Here is a 22,023-nt window from a genome sequence, read left to right as displayed (position 1 = left end):
AGTTTATATTCCTGGGCTTGAGCTCAGAAGAATAAACACTGATCTACTTAGAGCTTTGTTTTGTGAGCTGCAGAACCTCGGCCACAACCTCAAGGATGCCATTTTAAAGCAAATATAGGGACTGAAGCAAATAGAGGACATTGGGAAAGACATCACTAAACAGCTACTTGAAGACAGTGACACCACTTCAGTATTGCAGTGGATGAAAGTGCTGCTGTAACAGATGTTCCTTAGCTTTTTGTTCGGGAAATTAAATGCATCCATACTTATGCTCATCCTTGTATTAAGGCACGCTTCTTTTTTGTGCTGAATTGCACACTGCATATAGTGCAAGACAATTAAGAATATGTGCTTAATATTTTGGTTGGCTTCTGGTGTTTTGTGGTAAAAGTGGCTGTCTCTCCAATAGGACTCTCATGCGGAAAAAAAAAAAAAGCAAAGATCACTGATGTAGAACATAAAGAAAATCTGACTTTTTATTACGAAGACTTTCAGTGGTGCTTTGCAGATACAACTCAAAAAACCTCAGCATAGCACTGATGGATGATAATGGTCTTTTAACACATTAAAAAAAAACATCATATAGTATGGGAACAAATACTTTTATTGCCAAATTTATATTTATATTTTATGGTAATTCAGCTTTCCTTATATACAGGTAATTCACAATTTAGCCTACGAACACATATTTGGTTTTATTAAACAACTGACATTATCAGTGGCATCCATTATTGTACTGAAAAGCAACTGAGCTCGTTGTTGTTCACAGTGCATGACTTTAAATTACCTTTGACCAATAAAATCTGCAACCTTGAGAAAAATTTACATTTGTCATTTTTACTCATGAGACATATGATTTGTGGTTTGACTGCGTCAGTAACAAATTTAGATCTGGTTTCACAGAGTCTGATCAGCGTAATGCGTGTTGTAAAGAAAATCACACGCCACAGTTCAGCTCTGCTTCAACACTCTCGAGTAAAACAGCACTTCGGCCGTAGGAGCAGCCAACTCATCTGGCTTAATAAACGTTAAATATTTAAGGTACAAGCAGGTAAATATTCTAAAAAGCTTCCTGTAGGTTCTAAATGGCAATGTAAGCTGTTTAATACTGGCTGTTGTCCGCATGAGATACACAGATGAAATAGAAAAGATGCAAAACAGCAGCTAAGAAAAGGACAACTCTGTTACAGGATGTCTCCTTTTCATGATCCGTGACTACTGCAAGCCTTTTCAAATTTAGGAAGTCCCAAGGGAAATGAAACATCACAACATCAGCAAAATGTTCCCTAAAAGTAAAAAAAAAATATATATAACAGCAAAGTTACTGTGTTGCTTAAATCACACGTCAGCGAATTGACTTTGTTTTTGGGGTTTGTTATCATTCTTTTTAGTGCAGTCATGGCCACATATTGAGGATGTTGTACACACTAAGGTAAATGAGAAAGTAAATGTTAGGGCTGGGCAGATCGATCTAAATATTGATAGTATTGATACCAAGGCTAGTATTGGTGTCGATAACAGTGGGATGAGATCGATATTTTTCTCTCTATTTTATGGAGAGCTATGAGGGAAAAAGCCAAATAATTTAAATGAGAACTAACAAAAAGTAGGTTTTGCTTTTTTTAGACAATTTGCATTGTTGACCTAATTTTCCCAAACAATTGTGTGTGATAAAAGAGAATAACAGCTTTTTTATTATTTTGTTACATTGTTGATGTTGTTATTTTATATTGTTTACAAACAGGAAAAATCTATAAATTTTTTATGGTTCTGCCAATTAGTTTAATAAATATAAAGAATTATATTATTTGACAATAATTTTTGTACTGTGTTTGATTGTGATAACAATAATAATATTATAGTTAAAGGGAAAATCATTAAATGATAAGTGTCAGCGATACTTGCCCTGCATTTACTTGGTATCAGATTGAAACCAAAATTTGCGGTATCGCCCAGCCCTAATAAATGTCCCAGTTGTTGGTGTCAGTTATCGAGCACATATGGTTTGTTGAAACTTTGTTGTGTTTGCCCCATGTAATCTTTTGTCACAGTTGTTGCTACAGTTCATGTGAGAACGTTTCCTCACAGTTAGCAGAGGTGGCGAACTGAGGTTAGTTGAAGGCTGGAGGGCTTGGTGGAAGCGTTGGTGTGTCATCTCTGAATGCATCTGACTGGAGATCTGCAGAAAAACAATAATATTTTTTAAATATTGGAATTTGCAAGCATTTCACATACTCACACATTCTTTAGGCAGGTCTACAAAAGGCTTGCACAGCACATGTTGCTACAAGGTGATGTAACTTGTGCCGTGTTGCACTGGGCAATGAAAAGTGTTGCAAGACAGGCATTCTGTGGTCAAAATCATGTAGAAATGTCACATTTTTGAGGTATGAGTTGTTCTCAAAAGTGAAAATGTCACAGATTCCCAGATTGCTGTTTACTGCAGCTAAGAAACAGATTACTCATACATATTACACACAGCTTCAATTAAATAAATAAAAACATAAAATCACTTCATTGGACCAAAGCCTTGTAGATTTTTAAAGTTATATTTGCCGTTCTTTAAATTTAGCCATGCAATTGCAGGTTCTTCATCTCCTCAGCATCTTACTTGGAGACTTTATGTGTTTACTTTATATTGAGTTGTTTAGTGTGATGAAACTGGGATTTTTCTTTTGTATGAGCATCTGGACTTCTTGGTTCCCATTGTTTTGGCTGCACTGTGTCCTTGGTCAGGCCTTTGTCTGAGTTGTTTTCCTCCAAGTTAGCTCAGATTGGCTCCATCTTTCTCTCTTTCCTCTATTCCTGTTTCTGCCATATGTTTAAATATTGTTTTGGAGAAGAATGTTTTGTCTTTTCTCTCCTGCAGAAAGTTGTGCCACAAAAAATACATTGCTCTGATTTTCATAGACAACACAAAAGCCCAAGAAGTTAGGGATTCTGTCACAGAAAACTTGGATACTGGACAGAATTTTTTAACACATTGTGTCTATTTGTTTGTTTGTTTTCAATTGCTTAAAAAGCTATTAAATCTGTGGCCATTATTTTACCAATAACTGGCAAACGAATAAATCTTCTGATGATTTAAGAGCTGAGATTGTTTGAATTGCCACAAAGATTTTTGCCCAGCATTTTCCTTAAAGATTAATCTGGTCTTATTCCCACCAAAACTGAAGTTATCATTAATGCTTATACTAAGTATATTGTAGGTCCTTCTGTTTTTTACTCATAGAATCTATTTTTAAATTAAGAAGAAAAAAACTGTAGTTACAGCAGCTATTCTAGTGTTTCTGTGCTTTTCATTTAATCTAAAAGTAGAGCAATTTACTTTAAAGTATAAAAGAATGTAAATTTGTGCAGCTTACCAATTAGTGTCATGCCTGGCTGCTGGTTGAGTATAACTGAGGTCTCCTCCTCTTCCTCATCTTCTCCCCAGTCAGCAATATTGGCTGGAGGGATGCACTGCTCCAAGAACAGGTCCTCCTCATCATCCTCCATGTCTATATTCTCTGGAGGCCAACGTAGCTCTCCACTCTCCACTTCGTTCACTTCGGTGGGTTCCACAACAATGGAGGGTAAACGTTCCTTCTCATGGTCATGGTCCAGGCTGTTCAGTGAGGCCTCTGGGCCCAGGACAACCTCAACTGGGTCAGGGAAGATCTGGAGGAAAAGGTGGTTAAGAACTGAGCAAATAAGTTCATCTTATTCTAAATTACTTCAGTGTGAGTAGAATCTAATGTTGGTTAATCACCCACTTAGTGATGGTGATACTTGAATTTGAGAAATCTTTAGGATTTTCTGTGTTTGCACAAAGATATGACCTAAAATTTCATGAGGTCTGTTGTGTCAAAACTGGATAAAAAAGAACCCACATAAGTAAAAGCATTATGCTTGGTGAATAACACATTAGGGACAATGATCCAGTATTATGAAAACATCAAGGATTAGCAGATAATTAGGTGGTGAAATTAGTCAGATGTTTTCAATCATTGTTTTATTTGAGGACCAGGGATCTATTGAAGTCCAATCTTTACAACACATTTGTGGCAGGGTTACTGCACCACAGAATAATCATAATAATAAAACTTTATTTATGCACTTTTCTAAGCAATATCACAAAGTGCTTAACATGTCAACAGAGAATTAAATTAAAAACTTGAGACATCAGCACATACCAGGTCTGTAAATCTAAGAGATATGCTGAGGCAAGGCCATTGAAGGGGTTGAAGGGGGACAGTAAGATTTGAAATCAGTACCAAATCTCACAGGAAGCCAGTGAAAAGAAACTAGTACAGCGATGATGTGCTTATGCTTTTTTTTTTTTTTTAACCAGTAATGAGACTTACTGCAGGGTTTTGAGTTAACTGGGCGTGATGGAGAGAGCCCTGACTGATACCTGAGTACAATGAGCTGCAATTTTCAAGGTAAGAATTGAGGAAAAACATGCATGACCTTTTTAAATCAGCAGATGAAAGAAATGACCTCATTTTAGCTGGAAAAAACAACACTACACATGTGACATGAGCATCAAAATTAAGGTTAGAATCAGATATTACTCCTAGATTTTGAGCTGTTTAGGTGATAATACAGTATCTAAAAAATTGTAAAGATCAGAAAGAAGTGACAGAATCTGGGTGGACAAGCAGAAAGACCTCCAACTGAAGTTAAGGAACCGTCCAGAGCATACTAACCTAAGAGCCTAATTCTTAATTAAATAAGAGTTCTAGATGTTAATCAGCTTGGTAAAGGTTACAAACTTATAAGAAATGCACACACTGCATACACTCCGGTAAACTGCACAGTAGTAGTAACTTACTATCAGGAGAACACTAAACAACAGTGGCATGCAAGGCCGAGTTGCAACAAGCAAGAACACTATCGTGCTGCTGCAGTTTGCTAAAGACCAAGCAAACACGACAGCTGATGGAGTAAATGCTTTAGAAGATCTTAGTTTAAATAAAAGTTAGATTTTGGCTTGAAAATTGCCTTTTTCCAAGAGCCGGCGCTAAAGGTGGTCCACAAAGGGGAAGGCCCACCCTTTCACAAGTCAGGCCCTCCTATCCAGCCTATTAATTTTAATTTATATACTTTGCAATATCATTTTTATTTATAATTATTTAACAGTTTTTTTTATAGTGGTACTACTAAATTACTAAATTAGTCCCCATGTGTGCTATTTGCACTGTGAAAATTTATCTCTTGAGATATTTGCAAGTTGTGTGTGTGTGTGTTTGTATATTTAATTATTGTGTTATTGTGCATTGTACATTTTGTATATTTAATGTGTGCGTGTAATCACCAAATCCTGTGATAACTTCAAGAATATAACGTGTTCTTGCAGTTATCGCGATATTTGGCACAACATCATTAACTAGCTTCAATGAAGTAGTAGCACACTGATACCTTTGGACAATGGATATAAGAAAGCACTTCAATGATAACGTGAAGAAAGGAACGTGTGTCAGGTTCACACAGCAAGAATCAGCCCCTTCGGGCAGTTCGGATGATTCCGGCAATGTGACGAAACCTAGCGAGATAGTAACCATAGCAACCACAGGTGCATGTGTCCCGCCTTCTCCTTTACTCTAGAGGCATCGTCTGCAGCTGGATAAAAGGCAGTCCGGCTCATCCTTACTAAGTGTAGCAAGTCTTAATTACATGTTTAGTATGTCCGGTTTTTGTCTGCCGCAGATGTTTCCTGATGTTTTACAGAGTTGAAGTTCCACAAAATGACCCAGGATCAGTTTGGTTGAGCTCGAGTTGCCATTCTCTAAAACAAATTTATGTAAACTTGTGCAGATTATTAGCTTACTGAGTGTTCCACCACGGTTCCTCTGTGGCTGGGATGTGTAAGTTTGTTGAGAGCCTAGAGCCTGATGAAAACATCTGCATTGTGCTGAGCGTTTATGTTTTGTATAAAATCTGATCCATGGATCCGAACGTCTCTCACATAATGTTGCTGTTTAGGTTTTTTGATTAACTGATCTTGACCTCTGACAGTCTGTCATTTAATTCTAAAGTCTGATTATTGGTTGAAATGACTAGATTGACTTTGTTATTCATAAATGAAATGCTCTATTTTCTTTTAAATCCGTCCTGTCATATCTGATATTTGCTGTACCCAATTTTAAGTGTTGGCTAAAGTTTTGTTTGTTTTATTCATTTATTTATTTTTTTTTTCTTCTTGTTTTTTTTTTTTTTTTTTTTTCTTTGAAATGGGTCAAATGTTAAATGATTAAACTGGAATTTGTCCTTTTATAAAGTAAAAATTAATTTGATAAAAGGGGCCCGCTCTGCTTTGTCCTGGCGCCAGGACTGCTTTTTCCATTTGTGGAACACAGTAACGGTTGTATTGCAGTTTGGGCCGTTTTTCTTTGGGCTAGACATCACTGATGGTAACAATAAATTTTGAATTATGCTAGCAAATTATAAAGGCTTATTTAGGGACATCTGTCCATTAACTGAGTCTCAGCAGAAAGTGGGTCATGCTGCAAGACAGCAACCTTAAGCACAAAAGACCTTTTATCCAAGAATGGTTGAAGAATAATTAAGTTATTGCTTTGGAATGACCAAGTCTTAATCCGATAAAAGTGTTCAAATAGGCTTGAAGGGAGCAGTTCAAGGTGAGAAACCCACCAACACCCAGAACTGACATTAATCGGTACAGCTTAAATTCATTCAAGTTTATGTGCAGAACAGATCCATAGTTACCAGATGCATTTAACTGCAGTTACTGCTGAATGAAACAGTCCTGTTCATTTTCCTCAATAAATGTGCCTTTTGTTTAATTCAGTTCTCTTTATAAACTTTCAAGACTTGTGTGACAGTCAAGGGACAAACTTTTAAATTGTACTTTACAAATAATCAAACAGAGTCCTTTAATTGTCTCCATCTTTCTGTTACTCACTCACATAGCGTCTAGACCTTTTTTTGGACTGTGTCATTTTCATGTAATGTCACATAAAACTACAATTTTGTTGGAAATTCACCAGAATGACTTATAAAATCTGCTTACAGTACAATAATGTTGCCTACCTGGAATGGCACTCTTTGGTCCTTTCTCTGCATGTCTTCACAGTTTGGATCTTGACTGCTCATCTCCTCCATACCTCTGCAGATAAGAAGGAATCTTAAAAAGGCAGGAACAGAAACAAAAACATGCATCACAAAAGATCAAATGTGAATCACGGAAAGAACCTCTTCCTTTTGGAAATCTGAACCCCATAAGAAATATTTTTAAAGCATCTGTGCATCGTAAATAAAAGACTTACAACACGTTAAACCCAACACGCCAGCATAGAGCATGTTTTGTAGGTCTCTGGCAGAAAAACCTTCTGACTTTGCAACAGCAGACGCTGGAGTCCTAATTAAATTAAGTGAATATAAAATTAAGGGGAAGGAAATTCAGGACACTGACCGCTTGCGTGGCTGAGTAATTCATTTCTTGACACTTTTATTAGACTTGTCAACAAGTCTGCTACAGGTCTTCAATCGAGCGTCATCATCCGATTTTATTTATATAGTACAGCACTGATTTGCAGCATAAACAAAAGAAAAAAATTCTAAACTAATTGTTAATTCTGGATATGATTTAGTTTTCTTAAACCAAACAACTCTCCTATGTGCAAGCACTTGAAAAAAGTAGAGAGGGTAGAAATCTCCAAAAGAACAAGACTCAGGGAAGGCAGGCATCTGTCCTGAGTGGTTTGGGCAAAGTTCATAGTAGGACATTCAGCTGCACTAAATGAAATTAAATGATCTCTATGAAAACCTCATCATCACCCCTTCATGCCCCCGTGTCATATAGCAGAGTAGCCTTATCTAACATGTCAGTCTTTTCATTGGTCAGAGATTTCCTGTGCTCCATCCCACTGGCCAAAGCTGGTCAGACCATCTGAATTATAAGGCTGTGTGCAAGCATGTGAGTCTCCAAGTACATACACACACACAGAAACACATACATACCCCAGATTAGTCCACAGCTCAAACAGAGTTGCAACTAAAATGGATTACATTCTGTGGTTTGGCTTTAATATCATATTTTCTAACAGGGGATATAAATGAGCAAATCCTGTTTCAGTTTGAATAACCATGCAGGACTGTCAGCCTTTCGATCAGTCTAAGTCTGTTCAGTGAGCAGTGAGAAAACAAAAAAAAAGAAACTCTTCCTTTAAAAAGAACAAAAAGTATGTCAGATCTCTTTTTTCATGCATGAGTTTGAGTGCATATCCACTTTCAATCTGTTTTATTGCCTCCAGAATAGCCCACAGGGATTAAAAAGGACTGAGGATCTGTCTGAATCTTCTATTTATCCCTCTCTCCTGCTCCCTATTTCTTTTTTTCACTACATCCTGGTATTTGCCCTTTCTTTGTAAGCTCTAACCATGGTTTTTTTGCCTGGTGTAATGACACAATATGCTAAATCTTGTTTACTTTTATAATGAAATTTCCACAAAAAGATTGATCTAATATAAAGTGTTTCTGTTTTTAGATGCTGTTCTGGGTACTATTAACTGGTCACGATAGCAGTCATGTTACATGCCACTAAGGAGATAAATGAATTTGTAAATTACTCCTGGAGATATTTTCATACTGAAGAAAAGGAAACCAACAAGAGAGGGCTGTAAATAGAAAGTTTATTCTTTACTGGTGTAGACGCTGCCTTAAGTGCTACATATAAAGGAAATACAGGAAACTGTGGTTCGAGTGCTATAAGGGTCAGGTGTTTTCCTGTATTGGCTCTAAGATGTGTGAATTTTATTTAAACTTTTTTTTCTTTTTTTTCTTTTTTTAATTGCTTCTGTTGACCTGTCCGGGGTTGTACCCTGCCTCTCACCTGTTAAATTCTGGGTCCCACGACCCTTCATTGGATGAAGCAGTATAGATAATGGATGAATGGATGTTTCTGTTAAAGATCTATTCCAGCTGTTATCAATCCCAAAAGAAAACTCAGACTCCAACCTTGTTAACACCGTGCTCTGTTAGGCAGGAATCTTAATTATGCTAACAGCACTTGTACATGAGCCATGGCTCTTTATTTTACCTGGCTTTTACTGTAATTTCTACTTAGCTTTTGCTAGCATGTCCTCTAACTTGTGCTAGCTTCTTAATGCATCAGCTCCTCGGAAATCGAAACACATGCAAAGACCCTGCAGGTTTAGGATCAGATCAGGTTTGGAGTTAAAACTGAATCTTTCACACAATGGCACCAACACAAATTCTAAATCCACTTATGTAAACTGGGGTGCTTTCTCTTTATCAGTTAACATAATAGACTGTAATGCACATCCAGTTATTGTGCCAGTTCAAAGCCTAATTCTTGGAGCAATAACGTTCACCAATAACTAAAATCAGTTTACTTAAAACCAAACCTAACCACATAGCTGCTCCATCCACCACCCCCTCCTTCTCCTGCATGCTTGTTAAACAATAGACTTGACAATGACATCTGCTTCGGTTTGGAAACATCTATATGAGGTGTATTTCCCCTCATGTCACCTGAGCATTTCAAAATATTGGTAAAGTACTGAAGCTTTATTTTTTATTTATTTTGGATAAGTTAAGGTTTTACTGGGTGAATCCGACCATGCCGTGATAATAAACTATTTTTTTGTATGTTTGTTTTGTTTGTTTTTTAATGGTTGAAAACAGAGCAATCCAAACAAATTTATTTTAAATCTAAATCTAAAACATTTTACAACAAAACAGCTTGTGTTTGTATTTTGTTTTAAACCAGATTTTGTGGGTAAGAAAATGGCTTATAACATCCCCTACAGGGTAAAACCGGGTTTTGTTTTTCGTGATGCAGAGCCGTACTGGTGCTTCGTTAAAAAGAAAAAAAACGTTGTTTTGGTTCTTTTTGCTATATTAAATTTATAGGGAGAACATAAAATTTCAAGCCAGTGAATTAAAAAAAAAACTGAGTGCTTCAACAAATCAAATCACTCTGAAAAGAACTGATCTGAAAGGATTTTTGGCTGAGGTTGCATCTTCTTGTTACATAATGTGGCCGATTTCAGGCTCATCATTCCTAACAAAATACTCAGTGTATTGTAGAAAACAACAAATAAACTAACACTAAGCCTGTTTGCGCAACAGTTAGAATGAGGACACCATGTTCTCATCTAAACAGGATCAGCTTTGGGATGATGCTATCATTTTTGACCCAGTTGTGAATATTTCAAACCTTACAATTCAATTTCTGATCCTGTGCTGTTGACGAGTATACCATACTAAGCTGTCTATGTGCCACCTGGGATGGAAACTTTCAGCAGCTATTATGATGAAGAAGCTTAACCTCTGTGTAATCCTCTCATACATAATCTAAACACTTGCGCAATTCAGCTCAGTCAACAGTCACTCTTTACTTTTTTTTTAAAGGCATGCATTGCATTTAACTGAAATAGGTTTTATCGGAAGCAAGCAGAAAAAAAAATTTGGTTTCTGTGCTGACTGCAAGCCAGGTGTTCAGTGAAGTGCTATGAAATCTAGATCTCTTAGTGGGAAAACTACACTGTAGAGTTTCTACAAAGTTCAGACCCATATCAACAGGAAAAGGGAAGTGGGGTAGATAAAAATGTGCATTGCTGCCCTCAGACTATGATAATAACTAGATATTCACCCTTTAAATATTTATTTTCCAAAGACTGGAATCTGGTTTTGCTTACAATTTACTCACTGTAGTTAGTGAATCACTTTTTCTCTTTCCACGATTACTTATTTTCCCCTTTCTGAAACCAATGCTAAGATAAACTGATGAGAACAACATTTTTAGTGTATATTTTGGTTTTGAAATCAGACTTGAGAAATTCTGTGGAAATTTTACTACATTACTTGAACGTTTCCTGTTTAACGACAGCTCAGCTGCATTCGGATATTATTTCAAGTTATATGCTCAAGATTGGATGAGACATATAACAGGGAACCAGATAGGGCCTGTTACTGACCTATCAAGAGCTTTAGAACACTGAAACTCGCCTAAAATAACATTTGTGGTGCATAATTAATGTTATTTGTCTTTTTGTTCTCTCTCTGTCTCTATCCACCTTCATACAGACATAAATTTCTATAACTGTTAAACAATGTCCTTTGCATTGATGGAGATATAAAAATATATTTTGTAAATTACACCATGTCCCTTTATCACTGTGCAAGCTTTTTGCAATGTAATGCTCAAAGGACAAAGGTACATGGTACATATAAATGTCTTTATAGGACATTTCATAAGTTTTTCATCTTTCTAGGAAGTAAAATTATAACTTCTTTCATTCTGCTCCTTTTTTATAACATGGATCTTGTAGTACAACTGTTTCTTGTATCCATTTTTGCCATATTAGGAATGATCTTGTTCTGAGCAACATGCAAGACAAGGTATTAAATACCTAAAAACATATTAATATTTATAGTTAAATTACAACTGGAAAAACTTTACTGAAAACAGTTGTGTCATGCAACAACCTGTAGAACAGCTACTAAAGATATGTTGTGGTGAAGTGAGGTTCTGTCCACCTACTCTGATGGAAAGTCTCTCTGCTAACTGAATCTGCAGAGTTTGACTTTGCATGATCCTATCTTAGGTGGACTTTTTCTGTTGAGGTGGTGTACTTGTAGGAAGTCATGGAAAATTTATTAATTATCTCAGGGTCAAGGAAATTTAGCATTTCTTGCTTAAATCTGAAAGTAATTTGTTCCTAATACATACTTATACAAGTGAACTGTAATTGCCTCTTACCCCTCAGTTTGCAGTCAGGCATAGGTCTTCTCCATCTTGGCACAGTTCCACAGTGGTGAAGTTTTGCCTCCTCCACGATGAGCCACAGTGACACCAGAGGGGGGTGCAGGAGGAGGTGGGCAACTCCCAAAGCATCCCCCCTCTGCAGAGCCCCTCACTAGGGTTTTATGGCCTCCAGGGCGAAGCCTGGATAAAGGGGGTAGGGTCCCAAACCCTCAGGGATCCCAAGAGCTGGGCTGATGATCAGAAGTGGAAGTGTGCCTGGCTTCCTCTGGCAGTCAAAGAGAAGCACTTGTCCCAGGTCAGTGGTCTTGCCGTGTGCTTGCCCAAACCCTACATGGCAGTTCCTTCGTTTCCCGTATCCAACTTCCTTCCTCGTGTTCTCTCTGCATCTTTCCCTGGTTTCACCCCACCCAACTGCAAGGCTTTGGAGCAGGATTAGCGTCTCTTTCGATTACAGAGGCTGGATGGGTGACGTCAGTCAGGCTTGATGGTCCACTCTGACGATCTGGCACAGTTGGTCAATGGTACATCTGCAAAGTGAAGGTACACAGATAGCACATGCACTCCACGTGATAGATCCCAGAGAAACAGAGAAACCCCAAAAATATGGACATTGAGAAGTTTTGCTAATTTTATTATGATTCTTCCTATCTTTGTCATTCAGTCTGTCCAAAATGACTGTTTCTCCTTGTGTTACTAGCACTGTGTGTGCTGCTGCCCCATCCATGGATTTAGATTTGGACGATTCATGGAATTAGCCCTGGGGATCAAGGGCTCAGGACTGGGGAGGGGATATATATATAACAGACGGCAACTGTTGCTAAACAGACAGCACTCCTAACGGCAGCACGTAATCCTTCTGTATACTAAGTCAATATGCTATTTATGGAACAAAGTAGAGAGGCAAGGTCATTGTGGGCACAAAGGGCATCATTCTTCTGCAGAATCTCAATGACTTGTTAGTAAATGGAGGCGCCATGAGGATGCCCAACAATAATATCCCCACTGTAACAGATGATTTTCTGAATTTTTCTATGAGAATTTAGAATAAGAAAATGAACAATAAGAAACCTTTATTAGTCCCTAAGTGGGGAAATTGCTATTGTTGCAAACAGTACAGGTGCAGTAAGCAGAAGCATGCAGGTGATATAAAAAAGAACACACACAGACAAATAATAAATAATAATATGTACAGTATACGTCTGACAGGGTGATTATGCAATGGTATATAAATTATGTACATAAAAATGTACATAATTATGTAAACACAGTTTACATGAGTCCAGAGAACAGACAGGACAGAGCTGGACTTCCTGATGTGGTGTCTTTCAAATGTGGTCTTTCATTCAAACTTGAAGTCAGTTGCTCAATATGTTTAAATGCTCCCAGGCCTAATTAAAGGAGTCATTCTTGAAACCAGATAAACCTCTATATCTTCACTAGTATGTAAAGTTTTCTGAATTTGCAGGTTTCTTTTTCTTTAGAAGCAGATTCAAGATGCTTAAGTCTTAGACCACAGTTTACTTTTTTTATGATAGCATAAATACCCTGCCATACATACCACTGAAAGTTATCCTGTTTTTACATTTAAACCACCTTCTATTATGGGAAACATGTCATTTGTAAATAATAAACTAGAAGCACTGGCTTGTCATGAATGCAAGCTTGACTACATTTTTGCAGTATGTTTATAAGTTTCATACTATAAGTTGTTGAAAATATCACATCAACCACCTCCTTGTGGTCTCAGGAAATTATTATTTAAACTTCTCTTAGAGCATTAAAGGCACAGCTTCTTCCTGCAAACCAGGGGAAGGACCAACTTGTAAACAGTTCTTTGAGGGCAAAGAAGTGCATCAGTGCACGTCATGTATTTTGCATATAAAAGCACTATTACTGTTGCAAGGTATCTGCAGGTTTTGGAGCAACAATATAACAATATCTTCAACAGGGATTAGATTTTCTTTCATTTTTTCCCCCCTGTAAGACTATGCTAAACCACATATCTTGTGTTTTCCATCTGTATGGCTCCAAAGTACAAGACTCCATCTGGTGGGTTTGTCACCCAATGCAAACATTTGATATATTAAGTAATGACAAATACCTTAACACTTTACAAATGGCTACAAATACACACTTCACACAATATTCCAACTTTGTTACAGCAAAACAAATGTGTTTTATATATAAATAAATACAGTGGAACTGTTGTATTCTTTTGATATCGTTTTTAAAGTGAGTCTACAAAGTTATAGACTCACTTTAACAATGATACTAGCTTACAACATTCTACAACACCGTTACTTACAATAACTATATTCAAACCATGTATTCAGCTATTTGTTCTTTTTTAATAAAGGTGCATATTAGAAGTTACAGCCATGACTTGTGTCCTGGGGTGAGGAGACTGCGGCTCTTCCTCAAGTAAAAAGAAATCTCTCATCATGAGGTAGTTTTTTGTTGTGACAATGCAGAACTCGGTCTAATTATTGTCCTGTCACACACTCTAGGAGTTGTAGTCTTCATAGCCAAGTTACTCCAGTGTGACAGCTACCCCTGGAGTCTTAAGGACCCTTTTATAATGGAAACGCACAAAACAGCATACCTGACCACAGGGTCCAAACCAAACCACTAAGTGGAAACGGGGCTTCGCGCTGTGCTGGTCAATGATGGAAAAGGCTACAACCCTGATACAGGCATCTTTACCTGTCCATTGGATGGCTTCTACTGCTTTACTGTACATGCATCTGTGTATGGCCATGGGCTGTGTGGGATATGGAGGGATGGAGAACAAATAGAGTCTCTGTATCACATATCTCTTCATGACAAACGTAAACAAGTGGCCAGTATCAGAAGTGTGGTTATTCAACTCAATCATTTGTTCTGATTCAAGTTTATCATTGGCAAGTTTAACATAAACATAAATGAACATAAAATAGACAATGAAGGAGAGATGACAAAATTAGAGGGTAGGAGGGAAGGAAATTGTGATGATTTAATAAATTTCAAAGAAAAACAGGAGAATTGAGAAGCATAGAAAGGACCAGGAGAGAGGAGGCAATTATATCACAGTTCAGATTTGGACACATTGATTTGAACCAAACATTATTCATTACTTTTGTCAGACACGAAAAATGTGAATACTGTTGAAAAAATAAACCATACAACATGTTCTGTTGCACTGTTTGAAGGCAGGAACGAGAAAAATTGATTCAAAACTCATTGATTTATGCAGGAGAACTCAACATTCGAAAGATTTAAGACTGAAATTAATTATCTAAGACAGACATTTTATTTTATTTTATTTTATTTTATTTTATTTTATTTATTTTTATTTTATTTTATTTTATTTTAGTCAATTTTAGTCAACGACTCACACCACTTCGTGGCAGTAACGCACCAGTTCGTTGTTTGCCATCCGCCAATAAACGGCAAGAAGAAGACAGGGGCAATGCGCATGTGCAAATCGTATTTGTAAAAGCTGCGCCAGAGCTAGGTGGTGTTGTGAGATTTGACTCTTTTTTTCGGGGTTTTGTTTTATGAATACCTTTCCAAATGGATTTAGACGGTGGTAACTACGAGCCAGGATTTGTTGGGATACGGTTTTGTCAAGAATGGTGGGTCTGGGGCAGTACAAAAACTGGGAAGTGAACTTAGCTACTAGCTACTTACTATGTTAAGCGCACGTTATTATGTCTTCTGCATAATAATATGTGCATAAAATACATGAAAACCAAATAGCTATACTTTCTTTTTTATCCCCACAGTAATAACATGTTATATCCTAAAGAAGACAAGGAGAACCGCATCCTGCTGTATGCAGTAAGTATCTCTGGTTTAAAGTGTAGCCTTAGCTTGTGCTCCTCATTTTGCTAGTACAGTTAAGTAACAGAAACCATTTGTTTCTCAAAAAAAAAATTTAAAGACTCACAAATTTAAGATGAATTAATAGTTATAGAAGGATTTCAAAACACTTGTCGGCGATGACTCGTTTACCCTTTGCCCATAGTAATTTTTTTATGTATGTTTTAAGTAACACAGTAATTAAAAGCTTGTGTTGTTCCAATCTGGGTGAAACGACGAGGGATTTTCATGCTGATATTATTAGTCATGTTGTCCTTTATTGGATGAAAATACATTTTGATTGGTTGATTTGATTTCTAAATGCATTAATAACTATCACTGTTTCACATTTAAGCTGATGTGTGACAGCCGGTACAGGAGGTTGACTCCAAACATCTATTTACCCTTCTTCCAGATTGACTAATTTTATACCACATTGTACAGTGAAACTGGTGTGTCGCTACAACCATTGCATGTCTGAAATAACCTTTCCTGAGTTTCCTGCTTTTCTGTTGAATCTACAGTGCAGGAACTGTGACTACCAACAAGAGGCAGACAACAGCTGCATTTATGTTAACAAGATTACTCATGAGGTTGAGTAAGTAATCACAAAGATGTTAAAATGTCAGCCACTGTAGTATCATAGCTATTGTTCTTTTTACATGACTTCACTTTTGATAGTAATTGAAATTATTGTTGCCACATCCAGTTATATGTATTAGGTATCGGGGCATAAACTACTGTATGTGACAGCACCTGCTTTTACAGTCTTGATGTTGAAAACATGTTGATTCTTTGCTGTTGCTCACACGCCACATTAGGTAGACTCTCAGGGAAATTCAGGTAGACAGATTACAGTTGTCTTGCCATGTGATCCTTCAGAGACTTTAAGTATACAGACTCAGACTGTTGCTGTATTGGCATACTGAGTGGCTGCACATTTCAGACAGGATTTGCCACATTGACAGGATATTTACATTGGCTGCCATGTTTCTCACTTGAGGTCTAATGTTATTGACTAGCTTTGCCCTTACAAACTTGTCATTTTTCCTTAGTGAACTGACGCAAATTATTGCTGATGTAGCCCAGGATCCAACTCTACCTAGAACAGAGGACCACCCTTGTCCAAAGTAAGTTTTTGCCTCATTCTGTTTGCCTTCCTAGGGATGCCATTAATTGTTTTTGAGTGAAATAACTTGTGTGTTTGACCTTTATGTGACACAATACAGGCAACCTTTGCTAGTGTTCAGTACAAAAAAAAAAAACAAAAAAGAAGAAGAATCAAAACAAAAATGACTTGACTGTGATAGTAGGGATTTTTCACAATTGTGCTTCTTCCATTTTTCTTCTTAGATGTGGTCACAAGGAGGCAGTGTTCTTCCAGTCTCACAGTATGAAGGCTGAGGTAATGCTAGACAAAAATCAGGCACACTTGGTCTTTCAAAGTTGTTTCTCAGTGAATACTTAAAACCATCTTGCTTGCTTGTGTGTGTATTTATGTACATATATGTATGTATGTATGTAGCCCTGTCCAATATTTTGCACATTTATTTAAAGAAAAAAAATTTCAATCAAGAACCACTGCAGCCTGGTTTGAGGAGAACTGGGAACGGTCAACTTAGTTAAATCAACTAAGCTGTCAATGTAAAAATTAAATGATATAACATAGGATTTGAAGACGTTGCTTAAATTATACTCAGTCATAACTGATTTTGTTTTATTTCCTTCCAAATGAATTTTCTGCCAGAGAATGAATTTAGAAAATATTGGGGTTTTTTTATATTGTAATTATTAAATTACATTAAAATTAAAATAGTAAAATTAATTTAAGCGAAGATATAATGGTGTTGTGTTCTATCCTACACAGGATGCTATGCGGCTGTACTACGTCTGCACGGCGCCTCATTGTGGACATCGATGGACCGAATAAAATTTTCTGATTAGGATGTGATCTCAATCCTACCATGTTAATCAGATCCTCTAATATGAAAACAGAATGAATTTTGTAAAATACTAGCACTGCTACACGGTGGCTTGTGTCTTTAAAACTTTTGTGAATACAACGTGTTTATCAGTTGTCATTTTTAGAGTTGTATTGTTGGATTAAAACAGTTTTTTTTATGTCTCATTAGTTTTTATTAAAAAGTTTTAACAATCAATCCTAAAAACCAATCAGTTCATTATATTTTATATTTTAAATGAATTGGTGAATTACAGTGAATTCAAGTAAGTTTTCTTGGTTGATAAAATTAGGCAAATAAAGTAGCTTGCCTTGTGTCCACTAGAGTCCCAAATGCCTGTTAAAGACTGAAGCATCCAAAGCTGAGCATGATATTAACAAGACAAGATATTTAAGTTTAATTGCTTTGTTATAATTCAGAAGTAGCTGTCAGAGTAGTGGTCATTGCTTTCTGGTAGTCAGTCTGACAGTAAATAAAGCTTTACTGTATAGATGAGTCCTCAAGGCAGCTTTTGGAATGAAAATAATTGTGTAGTTCTACAAATGAAGTAATTAGTGGACATTAACAAAGCTGTCAAATTCTCTTTACGTGAATGGCTTAAATAAGTTAATATAAACAGATTCATGTGAAAACGAAATTTGTTTTATTTTAAGGTTCTACATATAACCACATAAAGAATAGAACCTCAGTCACAGTCAAAGACTGCAAGTTGTCCAGGTCATGTGGCTCCAAAACCCCAAATTATTAAACATGATGCTGTACCGATCAAACATCTCCACTTTGGTGTCATTTGTCTGAAGAAAGTTGTTTGAGAAGTCATTCAGTTTGTTCAAATTAAACCTGGCAAACCTAAGCTCTTATGCCATGTTATTTTCAGAGAGATATTCTGACAACTCTTATAAACAAGTCATACTTTTTCAGTCTTTTTCTAATAATACTGACATCAACTTTAACATTTCATATGCTAACTGAAGCCTGTTGAGTCTGAGATGTAGCTGTTGGGTTTTTGAAGTTTCTCTCAGCACTGAAATGCATTTCTTTCAGGTGAACTTGTGATCCTGCAAACTCGAACATCTCCGGTGGTCATTTTTGGAAAATGTTTGTGCCATTCGGTTATTGCTGTCTCCACTCAGCATACCAAACAGATTTGTCACCTGAAAGTCTTCTGCATTTCCAAATGATGGTAACTTATCAGCATCACTTTCAGACCTGATGCACGTATGAAAAGATGTATGGAAATGATTTTTTCCTATGATCCTGTCAACTGGATGACACAGAGCCTTGGAGTTCCCAGACATCTGAGTCACTGAGTAACCCTGTACTGACTCATTAAGATGAGGGTGTTCTCACCACAATAAGCTTGAAGTAAAATGTACCATATGCTATTCTATTTATAATGCTATATATATATATATATATATATGTGGCTCTTGTAGCTTATTGTGAACCTCCATGAGTGCTGGAAACAAGATTTTTTCTATTGTTGACATTGCAGCATAATACTCCCAGTTCTGGTCACAGTGAACTGGGCTCTTCCAGTCTCTTAATATAGTCATGACTCTTTTAGAAACTATTTAGAAAAGTCAGACAATGAAAGTGGAAATTCTGATAGTCAAAGATTACTGAGTTTTGCTAAATAAATTAAATGTAAGTAACACTGCTCTGCAGATTAATTGGTGGCAGGTGAGGGTGTCGGGATTAAAAGGTGCATCCATAAAAAAAATATGACTTTCCAAGCAAGGTTGGGCTCACCACTTTTCGCTGGACTCCTTTAGAAAATAATAAATTTATTTCAAGATCTACATTGTATAGTTTTATGGAAAGATTTAGAAAGTCTGGAGGAATTTCAAAGGGTAAGACCAATGACAAAAAACAACTGTTGTAACTTTCAAATCCTCATAATATAACCTGAAACTGTATTACACATGGAGGAAGCCTGTTATCAGCTTTGCATATAAATACAGATCATTGTAAAAGCTACAACATTTACTCCGTTTGACCAGCTGTTTATTTTTTACTATTACTGGTAAGACTTGGCTATATGCTAAGATACCACTGAGGCATTTATTAGAATTTGGAGATATGTACGCTACGGTCAAGGTGATAACTTTTCCCTGTGGTCCACAGATGTTTCACCATTAACATGTCAGACCTCATTTTGCAGGGATTTGTCAAATGGTTCCCAAATTATTTGAAGGTGTTATTTATAGTATGAATGATGTAACAAAATAGTTAAAAAAAAAAAAAAAAAAAACTTGATTTCATTTTTTTAAGTGTGTTTGTATCAAATTTTAGATGTGTTTCTATTCTCTATACAGTACATGTTGTTAGTTAAAACTTGCTGCATATTAGGAAACTTTCCAACTTTTCTTAAAATGCAGTTTTGTAAACATTCATATCTGTGGACACACCAGCATTGGCTGTTTTTTCATTCAGGAATCCCATGTCTGGTTTCTTCCATTGTTGAGCGTCACATGACGACTACTGGCTTCATCTTTAGATTGCCAAGATTTTTAACATCATAATGAGGAAGCCATGTTTGACCCATGTGTGAAAAACAACCACAGCTTTCCTGTCCTGCTGAGCAATATTCTGACAATATTCAGTGTTACTTCCTCCTTTTTTCAACTCTGTATATTCCTAACAACAGGTTGGGCAACTTATCTGCCAGGCATGACTAGCTGGAAAATAACTTGTTTGCATGCTCCCACGTGCCACAACAAAGAACAAGAGAGGTGTGCTTTCCATGGCCACACCTTTCTAAACTAACTCTGATAAGGGAGGTGCACAGTCTGCAGCCACTCAGTCATCAATAGACTCATGGAGCCAACAGGTATGAAAACAGAGAGCTATTTTTCATAATTACATGTTCAGTTATTACATAGTGGTATATTTTTTTGCTTGTCTGCCTTTCAGTGAACATTGTGTCAAGGTTGCAATGGGGAGCAGCTGCCCCAAAACAACAGAAGACTCTGAAAGGCTCAGCTCAGAGAGTCATAATACACCACACTGCCCTCCTAAACTGCAAAGGCCTGGCAGAGTGTAAGGACCATCTGATCAGCATTCAGAGAACACATATGAACCAAAGACAATTTGATGACATTGGATATAAGTAAGTTACTCTTTTGTCTTTATTGTTTAAATTGTTAAAACACTGTAATTTTGGAGTAGTTTACAAGAAGGTTTATATCTAGAATGGGGAGATTCTGGAGGGGAAAAATAATGTTCCCAATGTTGGGTGTTCATACTCTATGTTTCAGTTTTCTTGTTGAAGAAGATGGCACTGTGTACGAAGGCCGTGGCTGGGGTGTGGTAGGGGCACACACTAAAGGTCACAACGGTGACTCCCTGGGGATTGCATTCATGGGCAATTTCAACAGTAAGCTTTTCTTTTGTAATATTATAACAACATCCTCCATAACTAGCAGAATTTAAAAAGTAGAGGATTGTAAAATAATCCTATAAGACACCTGGATAGTGGAGCAAAGTCTAAGGCAAAAATTACACAGCCAATAATCACAGTGTACCTGTTGTGATTTCAGATGACACACCCAGTAAAGTGGCATTATTGTCAGTCAAGCAGCTGCTGCTGTCAGGAGTTTCCCGGGGCTTTTTACATCCACAGTTTGCTCTGTGCGGGCACAGGGATTTAGGAACCACAGAATGCCCAGGAAACAATCTTTATGCTGCTCTGCCACAACTGAGGAGCACAACATGATACTCACAGCAAAGCACTTCAGAGAATTCTGCTCTCAAGCTCTTTCTTATTCCATATGTGGAACAGTCAAGGTGTTAAGGATGAATAAGCATATAAATTAAACACTAACTTTGTTTCATTTTTATTTATTTATTTTCCTTAATTGTTTTGCTTTAATTTCTTGTAAATTTAAAAGATGCCTTGAGTTGTAAAGCCCAGGTAGAGATCTTCAGATGTTTTAGGCTTGTCGGGTTTTACAGCAGAGGGAGCCATTACAAAAGAGTAGACAAAATGAAAATATCTGGTTTACACATTTGAACCCCTATGTTGTGCCAAAGTGGCCATTTGTATGATTATTGTGTTGTGTTATCCTATCTTTGACTTAATGGGGTCTCATTGCAAAGTGCCTATAAACTGCTATATTTTTTACTCAACAGAAGCACAACTCTGGGAGCCTGTTAATTAGAGCTGTAAAATAAACTCATGAAATTAACTCCTTGTAATGTATTCAGGTTTTGTGTAAAATACATGTCATTTCAGAAATTATGAAATTGTTTGCTTCCTTTTTTTGTCCATGTTTAACTTAAGCCCTCCTACAGAACACTGAGTGAGCAGCACTGCTGCTCAAGTTTCACCACCTGGATAACAAACAACCCAATAATGAAAATGTCTTTGCAAAGCCTCATCCTTGTGCAGATGTTTTCAGGGGGGCCTTGCAAGATCACTGTAAACAGCACAAAAGGTGGAATCAAATCCAAAGGGATTATGTATGTTGAAGCATACACTGT

At 36.8% G+C, this 22,023-nt stretch overlaps 3 protein-coding genes across 3 annotated transcripts; 2 read left to right on the top strand and 1 right to left on the bottom strand.

Moving 5' to 3' along the window:
• Positions 1–510: 510 nt before the first annotated feature.
• On the bottom strand, positions 511–11,814 carry lbhl (LBH regulator of WNT signaling pathway, like). The gene is made up of 4 exons (XM_041995147.1): positions 11,732–11,814; positions 7,036–7,111; positions 3,366–3,660; positions 511–2,179 (listed from the first exon to the last, which is right to left on the bottom strand). Exons 2-4 carry the CDS (start codon positions 7,105–7,107, stop codon positions 2,112–2,114), a joined length of 435 nt encoding a protein of 144 aa, XP_041851081.1. The 5' UTR covers positions 7,108–7,111; positions 11,732–11,814; the 3' UTR covers positions 511–2,111.
• A 3,370-nt stretch (positions 11,815–15,184) lies between these two features.
• polr2i (RNA polymerase II subunit I) lies at positions 15,185–17,700 on the top strand. Its single transcript, XM_041993812.1, has 6 exons — positions 15,185–15,351; positions 15,502–15,556; positions 16,102–16,175; positions 16,633–16,707; positions 16,931–16,982; positions 17,445–17,700. The coding sequence occupies exons 1-6, from the start codon at positions 15,290–15,292 to the stop codon at positions 17,505–17,507; spliced, it is 381 nt and encodes a 126-aa protein (XP_041849746.1). The 5' UTR covers positions 15,185–15,289; the 3' UTR covers positions 17,508–17,700.
• Positions 17,701–20,013: 2,313 nt separating this feature from the next.
• Positions 20,014–21,729, top strand: pglyrp5 (peptidoglycan recognition protein 5). Its single transcript, XM_041995085.1, has 4 exons — positions 20,014–20,371; positions 20,455–20,650; positions 20,799–20,917; positions 21,081–21,729. Exons 1-4 carry the CDS (start codon positions 20,359–20,361, stop codon positions 21,254–21,256), a joined length of 504 nt encoding a protein of 167 aa, XP_041851019.1. The 5' UTR covers positions 20,014–20,358; the 3' UTR covers positions 21,257–21,729.
• The last annotated feature ends 294 nt before the right edge of the window (positions 21,730–22,023 follow it).

This window comes from Melanotaenia boesemani, chromosome 9 (genome assembly GCF_017639745.1).
Source record: "Melanotaenia boesemani isolate fMelBoe1 chromosome 9, fMelBoe1.pri, whole genome shotgun sequence".
Taxonomy (NCBI): Eukaryota; Metazoa; Chordata; class Actinopteri; order Atheriniformes; family Melanotaeniidae; genus Melanotaenia; species Melanotaenia boesemani.
This window is presented reverse-complemented; position numbering and strand designations above follow the sequence as displayed.

Coding starts and splice junctions, on each gene's coding strand:
- lbhl (XM_041995147.1), bottom strand. CDS start 7,107: ATGGAGGAGATGAGCAGTCAAGATCCAAACTGTGAAGACATGCAGAGA. Junction 3,661..7,035: donor ACCAAAGAGTGCCATTCCAG/GTAGGCAACATT, acceptor CTTTTCCTCCAG/ATCTTCCCTGACCCAGTTGA. Junction 2,180..3,365: donor GCCAGGCATGACACTAATTG/GTAAGCTGCACA, acceptor GTTTTTCTGCAG/ATCTCCAGTCAGATGCATTC.
- polr2i (XM_041993812.1), top strand. CDS start 15,290: ATGGATTTAGACGGTGGTAACTACGAGCCAGGATTTGTTGGGATACGG. Junction 15,557..16,101: donor ACCGCATCCTGCTGTATGCA/GTAAGTATCTCT, acceptor TTGAATCTACAG/TGCAGGAACTGTGACTACCA. Junction 16,708..16,930: donor GAGGACCACCCTTGTCCAAA/GTAAGTTTTTGC, acceptor TTTTCTTCTTAG/ATGTGGTCACAAGGAGGCAG.
- pglyrp5 (XM_041995085.1), top strand. Junction 20,651..20,798: donor TTTGATGACATTGGATATAA/GTAAGTTACTCT, acceptor TCTATGTTTCAG/TTTTCTTGTTGAAGAAGATG. Junction 20,918..21,080: donor ATTCATGGGCAATTTCAACA/GTAAGCTTTTCT, acceptor TTGTGATTTCAG/ATGACACACCCAGTAAAGTG.